Source organism: Bos indicus, chromosome 7 (genome assembly GCF_029378745.1).
Source record: "Bos indicus isolate NIAB-ARS_2022 breed Sahiwal x Tharparkar chromosome 7, NIAB-ARS_B.indTharparkar_mat_pri_1.0, whole genome shotgun sequence".
Classification (NCBI taxonomy): domain Eukaryota; kingdom Metazoa; phylum Chordata; class Mammalia; order Artiodactyla; family Bovidae; genus Bos; species Bos indicus.
In genome coordinates this window covers 24,173,480-24,187,507 of record NC_091766.1, presented here as the reverse complement: position 1 = coordinate 24,187,507, position 14,028 = coordinate 24,173,480, and the positions used below count along the sequence as shown (strand labels likewise).

The 14,028-nt window shown below is 38.5% G+C and overlaps 1 protein-coding gene and 1 non-coding gene across 2 annotated transcripts in view; one reads left to right on the top strand and one right to left on the bottom strand.

The window, feature by feature from the left end:
- Positions 1-6,518, top strand: part of ADAMTS19 (ADAM metallopeptidase with thrombospondin type 1 motif 19) — a 270,234-nt gene extending 263,716 nt beyond the window's left edge. Inside the window, exons 22-23 of the mRNA XM_019964589.2 lie at positions 2,373-2,550; positions 4,891-6,518. Coding sequence (XP_019820148.2) covers positions 2,373-2,550; positions 4,891-5,042 — 330 coding nt within the window. The 3' untranslated portion in view covers positions 5,043-6,518. The remainder of the gene's footprint in view (positions 1-2,372; positions 2,551-4,890) is intronic.
- Positions 1,529-1,600, bottom strand: TRNAQ-UUG (transfer RNA glutamine (anticodon UUG)). The gene has a single exon. It is a non-coding gene; the product is annotated as a tRNA-Gln (tRNA).
- Positions 6,519-14,028: the final 7,510 nt, after the last annotated feature.

The window sequence follows — 14,028 nt, the reverse complement described above, 5'->3', positions numbered from 1 at the left end:
GTTTTCCAAACTCAGGCTGTGCAGCAAAATGACCTAGGTACTTTTTTTTTTTTTAATGTATATTCCCAGATTCCATCTGTTTCCTGCCTTAGAAATTCTAGGCCTTAAAATATATAGTTAAAAAGGTTTTTTTTTCCCAAGTGATTCTAAGGGATAGCCTCAGATAGATAGGTACATGGTTTTAAACCATAAATGTTGCATAAATATGCATGAGTAGCTGGGATAATTGTGGAACACTTCGTGAGGGTAGTGGATTTGAGATTGTGATTTGAAAAGAGGCCAGCCATCTGGAAAGGAATCCTTCTATGAGCACGGTTCTAGTTGTGGGAGTAGAAAGTACATGGACATTAGTGCTTTATAGAGCAAATGATTCCTAAAGCAGAGAGGTAGAAAATCAAATTTGAGGAGGTAGATAAATGCTAGCCTGGACATTCGAGGATATTGGGCTTTATCTCGTAGGCAATGGGCAACTCAATAATTGAAGTTTCTCCAAGGAGATTATGATGTATATAAAGCAGTTTTAAGAGGATACATATTCGTAATTGACTAGAAGGCTGGAGGCTAAAGACAAAGTGAACAGTAGCATACAGACTTGAGGTGATAAGGATTTGTGTAGAATGCTTCTGCTGATGAAAATAAAAAGAGTTGGAACCCAGGATGATAGTAGAGGAAGAATTGAAAATTCTTGAGAAGAAAATGAAATCCTAACAATGACTTGGTAAAATATGAAGGGAAATGGTTATAAAACTTGTGCCTGCATATCTAAAAGATGACAATCAGATAAAGTATTGACCAGTTTTCAAGTCGAATGTGCCGAGATCATGTTTTTAAATAGATCTAAGTTTTAAGAACTATTTGGCCAAATATGACTAAATCTTTATCGCAAAGAAAATATAACTAGTAAATAAATATTTTTGAAACACAGGCATATTCCCTCTCTCATGTGTAATTTTTGTATTTTCTCACTCATCTAGACCTCAGCTTATCTGTATAACAAATTAAATCTAGTGATATACAGGGACCCAAGAGACTTCTTTAATAAACAGACATTGTACATTAAATATGTTCTCTGAAATAACTTACAAATAAAAACAAACTATATTTAGCTGAGATACAGGTATATTACATTTTTTCATTACAGGAGATATGTTAAAAGGCTGTCTTACTAGAAAAATACAAGATTTTCAAATATTTGCACAATTTTTGATATCATGTTATCTGCCAAGATGGACTTCTTAGGTGGCTCAGTGGTAAGGAATCTACCTGCCCATGCAGGAGATGTGAGTTTGATCCCTGGGTTGGGAAGATTGCCTGGAGAAGGCAATGGCAATCCACACTGATATTCTTGCTGGGAAATCCCATGGACAGAGAAGTCTGGAGGGCTACAGTCCGAGGGTCGCAAAAGAGTCAGACACAGTGACTAAACAATGACAACAATCTTCTAAGACATAGCAATTATTTCATTAACACATCAAGTTGATACACCATTTGATTTTTTTTTTTTTTGGCAAGTCTTGCAAGATCTTAGTTCCCTGACCAGGGATTGAACCTGGGTCCCAACAGTCAAAGCATGGAGTCCTAACCACTGGACCACCAGGGAATTCTGCCCTGTTGATGTTATTAATAAACATTTTAAGGCCAGAGTGGATGAGTACATTGAAAGACTATAATGAGGATTCAGCTCCACAGTTCAGTTCAGTTCAGTTGCTCAGTCGTGTCCGACTCTTTGCGACCCCATGGACTGCAGCACACCAGGACTCCCTGTCCTTCACCAGCTCCCACAGTTGGTGTATATCTACACAGCTCCACAGTTGGGCATATCTAACTGTCAAGCATCAGTGACTAAATTAAAGAACAGCAAGTCATTTGTTGCAAACTAGATATTAAACCTTTAAAAACTGTCGGTCCAAGTGTGTTACTGGTATCACCCACTATCTTTCCCAAGTCATGCTCTCAAACTTTTTTTCATTTTTATGTTACTGAAGTTTAGTTGATTTATACTATTGTATTAGTTTCTGCTGTACAGTAAAGTGATTCCATTATACATATGTATGCATTCCTTTTCATATTCTTTTCCATTATGATTTATCACAGGATACTGGATCTAGTTCCCCATGCTCTACAGTATGACCTTGTTGTTTATTCATTCTACGTCATCATTCATCACTCAAAGCTCTGCCTTAGGTCAGCTAGGTGTTCTAAACGGCATTGTGTCCAGCTTATGAGCAGCAGTGTTTCTGACCTTTGTTTTATATCAACCCTGGATGTTGTGGCTCATGTCAGTTTTAACAAATATAAGGAAAAGGTGACTCACAGCCCAGAAAAAGGAAACAGCAAAAAGAACAGTTGACAAAACCTTGTATCTCTCCTAGTGCTCAATTACCTGTGGCAAAGGAATGCAGTCCCGTGTTATTCAATGCATGCATAAGATCACAGGAAGACATGGAAATGAATGCTTTTCTTCAGAAAAACCTGCAGCGTACAGACCATGCCACCTTCAGCCTTGCAATGAGAAGATTAATGTAAATACTATAACATCACCCAGGCTGGGTAAGCAGATCCAAAAAAAGGGAGTGATTTTGACAGACATAGAAATGATCATGGCTTCTTCTGTTTTATGTATCACTTTAAAGCTTAGTTATCAATCTATACTAATTAGTTTGCTTCTGACTAAATTGGATCTATTCAACCATATAGTCCAAATGAAAACTATTTTCGTTCCTGAGCTGTCACTTCAGAGCCAGGCTGTGGAAATGCGAATGCCGTAATCACTCAAGATCAGCCTAAAAAGGGTTGGCGGATGTAACCATATTTTTTATTCTGACCAGTCCCATGGCAGAACCCTCAGTTAAGGTAATGTCGGTGGAAAGGTGAAGCTATAGTGTATATCTTGGATCTCTTCATTGTTAATAGCCTTCCTTGTGATCCTGGGTACAAATTATCCTTTGGAGAGATAGAGAGTAAAAAACTCACTTTCAAGGAGAGCAGGTACATGGATCTACACCACTAAACAAAAGGTACTGATTTTTTCACACTTAAGGACATAATATTAAATATAAATGAATAGTAGTAGCATTGATTTACATAGTTTTATGTTATAAAATGCTTTCACATATATTCTCAGTTACTGTCAGTCAGTCTAATACAACATCAAGAAGTAGAGTATGTATTTTAAGTAATATATCCTGTATTTGCATAAAAGTATTCATGAATGCATTAGCCTTTATTTTTGTGGCAGTTAGCAGTTTTTCATAGCACTGCTGCCTGGATGTCACTGGGTTCATTTGTTTAACATTATGTGTTGTTTTTAAAATTAATTTTTATAGTAGTGTGGTTGATTTCCAACGTTGTGTTAGTTTCTGCAGTACAGCAAAGTGAATCAGTTATACATATACATATATCCACTCCTTTATGTTCTTTTCCCATGTGGCCATCACAGAGTATTCACTAGAGTTCCCTATGCTCTACAGTAGGCCCTTATTAGTTATCTATTTTATATATTGTGCTGTGTGTATGTCAATCCCGATCTCCCAGTGTAGCCTACCCCCTCCCCTTTCCCTCTTGGCACACTGAGTGAAATAAGTCAGACAAAGAAAAACAAATATCATATAATATCACTTTATGTGGAATCTCAAAAAGTGATGCAAATTAACTTATTTACAAACATAAATAGAGATACAGCTGTAGAAAACAAATGTATGGTTACCAGGAGGGAACACCTTCAGTTTTAATTTGTATGTATAATCTCCAGGGGGTCAGTTAAATCATACAGAATAATATTGCCAAAATTCAAAGAGCTAACTTGTCATAGATACTTCTCCAAGCATAAGATTCAATCAAATGGAAAAGTTTGGTTCTTCATGGAAATATAAAAATTCTCTTTTTTAAGCCAAATAATTAACATTTCTAAGAAATAATCAGTTCAAGTAGAATTAAAACTAGTTAAGACAAGAAGTTAAGCAATCCTAGAGCAGATGTGATAAATCCTTGTATTCAAAAGCAACATAATCCCTTTCTCCAACAATTATTTGGAGTCCTTCTTGACATAAAATGTGGCATAAAATAATGAATTAAAAGAAGAATTAAATTAAAACTCCATTTTCTCTGTTTATTTTTTCTTGAAGGACATCCCCAAACATAGAAGCACAGTGGTTGGAAAAGCTAAGGTTTTTAAATGTAAAATAATGAATCATATGAGAATAGTGGCAAAAGAAACAGTTGCAGTAGACTGTCTTTCATTATACATGCCAGAACACGCTATTTCTTCGGAAAAACTGGGGCCGAATTTACCTCACTGAATTTTTTTATACCAAGAACTCATTTCAAACACTTCATTACTGTAAATTTTAGTCACTTTTGTTAATCAGCCTTGATTTTAAGGATGCCTGAAATTGTGACTCTTAGATATCACAGCTAGACATGTCTGCTGTCTAGGAAACGAGGAATGTGAAATAAGTGTAAGCAGATTTTTTTGTTTTGCTGTTTCTTTGCAAGTTCACCCATAATAGCACTTATTAATTTGTATTCTCATCATGGTGAACATATTGAACACACTCATTTTTCTTTTTAATCTTCTCAACTAAAAATCCAAAAGAAGATTAAATAGAAGTCATGAAATGGAAACTTAAAAGCCATTTGCAGGACCCTCAGTGGCTTTGGGAAATCTATCTTTAATAAGTCTATAAAAGCTCATGAGTAAGGCCAGTATTCATTCACTGTACTCCTTTATTATAAAGTGTGTTTGTTTATCTCTGTCTTTTATGTGCTGGGAGGTTATGTATATGAGTCAACACGAGTGTACAAAACCCCCCCTTAAATGATTGCTGTTTGTTTCTACTCACGACACCTAGTTTACCTGCATGTATTAAGTTCCCTGTGTTTGTTTCACAGCTGCTCTGACTTTCAAGTGCCTGGGAGATCAGTGGCCCGTGTACTGCCGGGTGATACGTGAGAAGAACCTCTGTCAAGACATGCGGTGGTATCAGCGCTGCTGTGAGACGTGCAGGGACTTCTATGCCCAAAAGCTGCAGCAGAAGAGTTGACCTCTGGCAGGCTGGCTGGCCAACAGCTCTTTGCAATTACATTATTTATAAACACACACACTAGCATGTTGTTCAGACCAAATATTATCAGATTACATATAATTTAATCAAATTAATTAATTTATTTTTTTTTTTGCCTGCAAAACATCCAATATGGTGTTTGCTTTGGTTCTACAAACATTTTGATTTATACTATATGGCTTCATAAATAATTTTATATAAATAAGTTGGATCCAGTTTCCAGAATAAAAATAAAAAGGGAAAAAACAAAAACCAATCAAGATCTTTAGACTTTAAAAAAAATTTTTAACAATGTTTTTTTTAAGTTAGGGCTGTCTCTAAGGTGCTATTCTCTCCCTGACAATACCATTGAGTTATCCAGAATATATACTAATTTAGCCTAATAGTTTAGTTATATATGGAGAGATACCATTTTTTTTTTTTCCTTTGGTATCCTGATGCAGAATTTGCCCATTTTCTGTAATCTGCAGGAGATGTGTAAGCATAACAAACCTCATAGTGTTGAACAGGTTTTTAGAGAATGTATTATGCGTTGGGTTCAGATTTAGAGATATCCATAGGAAAAATTCTACTGTAATTATAACCTTATTTTAATAATGGAAAAGAAAAGTCTGAATAGAGACTTTGATCATGTTCATGAACATGTACTTGAACACAAGTATTGTAACAATGAAACACTGTAATGATTTACACTGAATCACCATTGCACTGTTGCTATAGTGTAGAGAAACCGTTATAGAAATGGTAACATCCTACAAAAATGTGTATTATTTTAACATGTTGTCATTATATTTTAGCTTTTTAAAATATTTTGAACAAAGAAAGCGTTGATCCACCCATTTCCTTGTATCTTTTTAGCAGATTTATTAGAGTATAGTACTTAGCCTCACAAATCATAATGAGAAGATTTACTGTTTTTCAGCCTTTTCCCTAGGAACAAGGAAAAACAAAAATCTTATAATACTGTGGTAGTTTCATTGTGTTTTTCTTTTTAAAAATTAAAAAGTTTTACAATTCTGTGAAACGTTTAAAAACCAGTTTAAGGTTTTCTTGTGAGAAAATATTGTACATGATTCACATGATTTCTTAGATTTTTCAATAAAATATGTGAAACTTCCTGTTGGGAGGCAGTTCTTCATGAGTCTCTCACATTTCCACATGTCTTGGCACTGTCTGCTTTTGTTCTGGACTGTCTTCTAAAGGATGTTTGTGTAATGAACAGCCTTGGAAGGTAAAGATAGTGTCTTTTTTGGAGCAAAGGGCAAACATGCTTATTTCTCATTATGAAAGTTTCAAGTTCCCTAAAATTGGGATCTCTCTCCTGTAACACAGTTCACTGAATGTACAGGTCCTGCCTGGCTCCCTTCATGTCATCCTCTGGGAAGTGGGGCTCAGGGAACTAGTGATTCTCTGGCTACTGCTGTTGCTGTAAGTAATAAAGTTCTTTGTCTCTAACCCAGGAGTTTTGTGTCTTCTGCCCTGAAAGTGTGGCAGGCTAACTTGATAGATTGCAAGTAGAATAAAGCCTCAAAATCCTTATAGTTCTTAAGACTTCCCTTATTAATATTTTCACCTTCATTTTCATATAAGGTACAGTTTGTTTCTAGATTGTCCCTTACCATGGGTATCCTTTAGTTTAATTGCTGAGATATAAAACCAGTCAATTTCAACACATCTTATGGAAGATAGTAGGGGAATGGGAGAGGGAAAACTTACACAGTGAGAGAAAACATTCTTAAGCCATCCCTTGATTCCTGAATCCGTGAATTGGTGCAGAAATGTCACCATTTACTGATCGATGGATTAGACCCTACACAACATCTTTGAGAACCTCCAAAATGTCTTCACCCAGAATTGAATACTTGGAAGAAAAGGCATTGCTGCATCATTCTGTCAGGCCATGTGTTCAGGGTGATGGGGGACATGGTAATTAGAAACAATATATCATATGGAACACCCTAATAGTGAATGAGGCTTTTGGTAAGTTCATGGATGGTATTTTGCAGAAGCTTTGCAGGCTGGCGATACACATCCGTATTCAGGGTAAGTGGCTATTTCTGTGAAAATAGTGCACTGCCTGTTCGGTGATTAAAGTGATCTAATGTAATCTTACTGCAATCCAGATGTTTTGCAGGACTGACAAGGACTTGGAAGGAGCATGGTTTGAAAATGGGTGATGAGGAAATTTTGAAGAAAAGGTATGTGAATAACTTACATTCCATTTAACTGCACACCAAAGAGCACTGTCAGGAGGGAGGACTTAGTCACCAGTTGGACAAGTTGACAAGTTGTGTGTATGTTGGCCAGTCTCTCTCATTAGCCACCTTTGTCCTTGCCCATGAGCCCAGGAACAGAGACAGTAGTGGCAGAACTAGAGATTATGCATGGGTTCAGTAACATGACCTTCCGCTCACCAAGACCCCCTCCAGCTACAGCCACCGCAAGGGCTCAGCCTAACAATAGCAGAGAAAATATTATTCCCCAACATGGCACCATTCTATGGCAGGACTACCCCACGGCCTTGTAAGATTACATTAGTTCACTTTAATCACCAAACAAGCAGTGATTTGTTCTCACAGAAATAGCCACTTACCCTCAGTATGGATTTGCCTCCCCAGCCTGCAAAGTTTCTGCCAAAACACCATCCATGAACTTCTCAAATGCCTTGTTCATGGTTGGGGTATTCCCTACGGCATGGTTTCTGTTCAGAGAATTCATATTACAGTAAATACCACGGTGGTGGTCTCATGCCCATGTGACTATGGTACTGCCATGTTCAGCGTCACCTTGAAGCAGATGGCCTAATAGGATGATGCAATGACCTTCTTTTTTTTTTAATATTTTGTTCTGGCACCAGCTGAATGGAAAACATTTTTGGGGGCCTCTGAGATGTTGTATATGGTCTGATTCCTCTGAGTTGTTATGTATGGCCTGATTCATCAACCTATACATGGTGATATTTCTATCTAGATTTATGAATTCAAGAATCAAGGGGTGGAATTGAGAATGTCTGCTCTTCCTGTGCAATTTTTCCCTCGCCCATCTGTTTAAATTTGCGATAATCCGGTGTAATTCTCCAAAATCCATCGATCTTCTGTAAGGACAATAGGCAGAAAGAGTGAAAGAATGAATTAATGAATTTATCATTCCTGCATCCTTCAGATCCTCTTTGGTAGAAGTAGTTCTCATCTCTTCATGAACACCGTATTGATTTTGTTTCTAATTTTGATATGCAAGGGCCAGTTCTAGGGACTGACAGTGCTGTTACTACCATAAAAGCCCTCATTCTACAGATCATGGAGTTAACCAGTGAAGCAGGAATTCTGCCAGTTTCTGAGTATTTCTCCTCCAAATGTACCTTTCAGAATTAGGAAAATAACTGTCGGATAGGTTTAGGGACTCTGATTCAATATGAGACAGATTTAAGCCAAAGCATAGACTCTTGCTCTGACTGTGGGACTTCAGTGGCAATTCAGGTCACCATCAATTAGTATCAATTCAGAGTCAGTAATCTAGAAGTCATCAAAAAGTCTGATTATTTCCCTCTTCCCAGTACACTCATCCCATCAGGGAAGACTAGAAGTTAGATTTACAGTATGAACTTTGGAGAATTTGCAGCAGAATCCTTCCTCTAAAAGATATAGCCTCCCCTTTATTCAGAAAGTTATGGGTCTGTGAACCTGCTGTCACATGGAATGGATCAAGGAAAAGGAATTCCCTGGTGTGGTGATTCAGGTCATAGTTACTTTCATCAAGTCTAGAGATTAAATGCTTATACAAATTAAGCAGGGCTTTAGTAGCATGCTCATCTCTTTCAGTACTCTGGCCTCCGTAATCAATTAACCAATGCCAAAAATCTTTGTAGGTCAAACCTTTACCCTTACCCTTTTGACTCTGCTTACCCCTTAAACCATACCTATCTGGTTCCTGGAATTTAAATGCCCTTGTAGAATTCCATCATCCTCATTAAATTCAAGAAGCTCTGTTCTGTGGCAGCATTTCCCAATGTCCTTTCTGGTTTACAGAGAACAGCTACTAAGAAGCTCTTTAAGGATTCCAGTACTACCTTCACCAATGTATTTTTCAAGTCCTGGTGAAGGAAATACCCTTTGGACCCTCTTAGGGGACAAATTTAACACATAGATGAGCACATCTATGTGGGTTTTTTAAATCTCTCTAAATTCGTGTATACTTTCTTCTTTATTACAATGAAGTTATAGCAAGGAAGCTTTAGTATCTCAGTTTCATTCAGTGTAGACCACCACTGGGTCCAGTTTTCAGTCTTATTGTTAGAGTTACTCCCAGACTTATGAACTAACAATCTGAATCCAGAATCTCAGCTTAGTGAACCCATATTAAAAGCAATTAATAGAATATTGTATTCCTTTTACCGTAATTTATATCATTAAAAACATTCCTATACATAAATTTTGGGTTTCGGTTAATGTGAATTGGTGAAATCCTACAATTCCTTTGGCCTGCATGTTAACACCTTAGAGTCATACTTTTTATCTGGTTCTGGATCTTCCAGGACTTGACTCTGAATATAGATTTAGATGATATCACAGGTGGTGGGACATCAGCAGTATAGTTAAAAAGGTTTTATTTCAAGGCAGTCATAAAAGCTTTCTGGTTCCCAACTTAGACCTTGAGCTGTGAATGTAAAACCCCAGGCGTATCTCTTTCTCTAAGTTCTCCACCTGATTTAGAAGCAATGAATCCAACCCCAAAGTCCTTATTCTATTTGTTTCTATGAAAAATTTTTATTGCAGCAGGTATTTCGTAACCCAGAACCTTGCTTTCTCTAGGTACTTCACTCCAGGTAACTATCAGTGAGAGTTTATATAACCATTCTGCCCTGAATGACCAGGCTCCCACTTACTACTTGTCATTAATGCCTTTAGGTCTAGTCATATGAGAGAACTAACTCCAGGGTTCATTTGTAAAATTCTGTTCCTTGGAAGCACTTCTGATACTGGTAGTTGCCAGGGTTCAATCAGCAAACCTGTGTTAGGGGATGACAGATTTGAACTCATACAGCTGCAAGAAGAGTTGGGGAAGTAAAAGTCCGTAAGAAGAGTTGAAGGATCAGAGCAGTCACCAACCAGTCTGAGCAGCCAGGCACAACTAGCTAAGTGTAACTACGAAGGAGTGATTTGGAAAGACGTCTATGAGATGCTGTTGCCTCTGTTTAGCTCCTTCCTTTGTAGGACCACAGCCAGATATTGGGTAGCGGATCTATTTCCTGATGGTCATCAGGACCTACAGTTAGAAATAAGAAATGGACGTGGAACTCAGGAGAGCAAAGGCAGTCTAGAACCTGCCACTGCCTCTGTCACTGTATCTGATTGCAAAAAGAATTTCAGATGAATGGATGCTGCCATTTGGCCTTCCAAATCTCAAGCCAATTTCTCTTTCAGCCACTTCTAACCCTGACTCACAGAAAGAAGGGGATTCTGGAAAATGAAGTTGGCCTTTTCAATGATTTTTTAAAAATATTTTTTACAGTGGATCCTTGTTGGTTATCTATTTTAAATATAGTAGCATGTCAATTCCCAATGAAGTTTGCTTTTTAACTGTGGATGATAGAACTTCAGGTCTTCCCAGGTGGAGCTAGCAGTAAAGAACCTACTTGCCAGTTCAAGAGACATAAGAGACACGGGTCTGATCCCTGACTCGGGAAGATCCCCTGGAGGAGGGCGTGGGAACCCACTCCAGTACTCTTGCCTGGAAAATCCCATGGACAAAGGAGCCTGGCAGGCTACAATCCAAAGGGTTGCAAAGAGTCAGACGTGACTGAAGTGACTTAGCACACACGCACCATGACTTCAAATGTCTTTTATTTTCCCCCATTTTGCTTTATATCAGAGACGACAAAAATGAAAATCCAATCCTTATGCTCTCTTAAAATAGCAGAGAGCCTTTTTTAAGCACTTAATATATGCTAAGGGTTCTCTTAACCACTATACCTATAAATCTCACAGCACCCTTGTAAGGAACCATTAATACTTTCACATTGTAGCTGAGGGCACTGAGACCCAGAGAGACTCAGCAACTTGCCCAAGAGCACAGGTTAGTTGCATGTCACAGAGACACTCTGACTTCCACTTCTGTGCACTCAGGTAACCTGATTGCCTCCCTTATTCATCAGTTTTGAAAATGTTACATGGTAGATTCAGAAGGATTTATAATCTAATCACAGGCTTTCTTTCTAATCAAAACTATCCAACTAATTTTCAAAGTAAGATAATTTTATGAACCCAATTGTTCATCTGAATATTGTCCAGACTTTGTCAGTGGAAACATTTTCGGATATTTCAGTTGGTTTGGCATAAGAAAGGAAGGGACTGAGGAAGGATGAGGAGAAGAAAAAAGAATATGCCTAATTAGTATTAGATAATTTGGCCTAGTGAACCACATTTAGTTCTATTTTTATCATTCTCATGTTTCAAAGGACTTCTAGGCCCAAATCCAAGAAGAAATGATGCTTTTATGAACATTTGTTTTAAAGAAAGAGAACAAATGATTAGGTGCATGGTAAAAGTCGAGAAGGCCCAGATATCCAGGTCTCTACCAGATTATTCCTACAGTATAGCTACTTATATTTATTTATACTCTGTTCCTCGAGAATGAGGGTGTTAGTGACAATGAAGAAATAGAAGCCCTAAGACAGTATTTATCCAATCACTCTCAGGTCAGTTTTTTGTAGTGTTGAAAGGAGAACAATGAAATGGGTGTTAAGTGATCAAACAAATTTGGGAAAATCTAGCATTAATGACATTGGGGAAAGAAAAGGCAACCCACTCCAGTGTTCTTGCCTGGATAATCCCAGGGACGGGGGAGCCTGGTGGGCTGCCGTCTATGGGGTCGCACAGAGTTGGACATGACTGAAGCAACTTAGCAGCAGCAGCAGCAGCATTAATGATGTGGAACTTCTCATTCTTCCGTGTGAGTCTGTGCATTATAAACTACCAGAAGAGACTATGGAGTATGTCATAAATATATTTAGCAGTGGGATCCTTTTTTCACTGTGCATGATTGATGAAAAGCAGAGCACTAAGCCATTTTTTAATCAAATGTAATTGCATTATCAGTTTCCAGTCAGAGGAGAGCCCTTTTAGGGCTCTGAAAGAGATCAGATCAGATCAGTCGCTCAGTCCTGTCCGACTCTTTGTGACCCCATGAATCGCAGCACGCCAGGCCTCCCTGTCCATCACCAACTCCCGGAGTTCACTCAGACTCACGTCCATCGAGTCAGTGATGCCATCCAGCCATCTCATCCTCTGTCATCCCCTTCTCCTCCTGCCCCCAATCCCTCCCAGCCTGAGTCTTTTCCAATGAGTCAACTCTTCGCATGAGGTGGCCAAAGTACTGGAGTTTCAGCTTGAGCATCATTCCTTCCAAAGAAATCCCAGGGCTGATCTCCTTCAGGATGGACTGGTTGGATCTCCTTGCAGTCCAAGAGAATCTCAAGAGTCTTCTCCAACACCACAGTTCAAAGGCATCAATCTTCAGCGCTCAGCCTTCTTCACAGTCCAACTCTCACATCCGTAAATGACCACAGGAAAAACCATAGTCTTGACTAGACGAACCTTTGTTGGCAAAGTAATGTCTCTGCTTTTGAATATGCTATCTAGGTTGGTCATAACTTTCCTTCCAAGTAGTAAGCATCTTTTAATTTCATGGCTGCAGTCACCATCGTAGTGATTTTGGAGCCCCGAAAAATAAAGTCTGACACTGTTTCCACTGTTTCCCCATCTATTTCCCATGAAGTGCTGGGACCGGATGCCATGATCTTTGTTTTCTGAATGTTGAGCTTTAAGGCAACTTTTTCACTCTCCACTTTCACTTTCATCAAGAGGCTTTTGAGTTCCTCTTCACTTTCTGCCGTAAGGGTGGTGTCATCTGCATATCTGAGGTTATTGATATTTCTCCCGGCAATCTTGATTCCAGCTTGTGTTTCTTCCAGTCCAGCGTTTCTCATGATGTACTCTGCATATAAGTTAAATAAACAGGGTGACAATATACAGCCTTGATGAACTCCTTTTCCTATTTGGAGCCAGTCTGTTGTTCCATGTCCAGTTCTAACTGTTGCTTCCTGACCTGCATACAAATTTCTCAAGAGGCAGATCAGGTGGTCTGGTATTCCCATCTCTTTCAGAATTTTCCACAGTTTATTTTTATCCACATAGTCAAAGGCTTTGGCATAGTCAATAAAGCAGAAATAGATGTTTTTCTGGAACTCTCTTGCTTTTTCTATGATCCAGCAGATGTTGGCAATTTGATCTCTGGTTCCTCTGCCTTTTCTAAAATCAGCTTGAACATCAGGAAGTTCATGGTTCACATATTGCTGAAGCCTAGCTTGGAGAATTTTGAGCATTACTTTACTAGCGTGTGAGATGAGTGCAACTGTGCGGTAGTTTGAGCATCCTTTAGCATTGCCTTTCTTTGGGATTGGAATGAAAACTGACCTTTTCCAGTCCTGTGGCCACTGCTGAGTTTTCCAAATTTGCTGGCATGTTGAGTGCAGCACTTTCACAGCATCATCTTTCAGGATTTGGAATAGCTCAACTGGAATTCCATCACCTCCACTAGCTTTGTTCGTAGTGATGCTTTCTAAGGCCCACTTGACTTCACATTCCAGGATGTCTGGCTCTAGGTCAGTGATCACACCATCGTGATTATCTGGGTTGTGAAGATCTTTTTTGGACAGTTCTTCTGTGTATTCTTGCCATCTCTTCTTAATATCTTCTGCTTCTGTTAGGTCCATACCATTTCTGTCCTTTATCGAGCTCATCTTTGCATGAAATATTCCTTTGGTATCTCTGATTTTCTTGAAGAGATCTCTAGTCTTTCCCATTCTGTTATTTTCTTCTATTTCTTTGCATTGATCGCTGAAGAAGGCTTTCTTATCTCTTCTTGCTATTCTTTGGAACTCTGCATTCAGGTGTTTATGTCTTTCCTT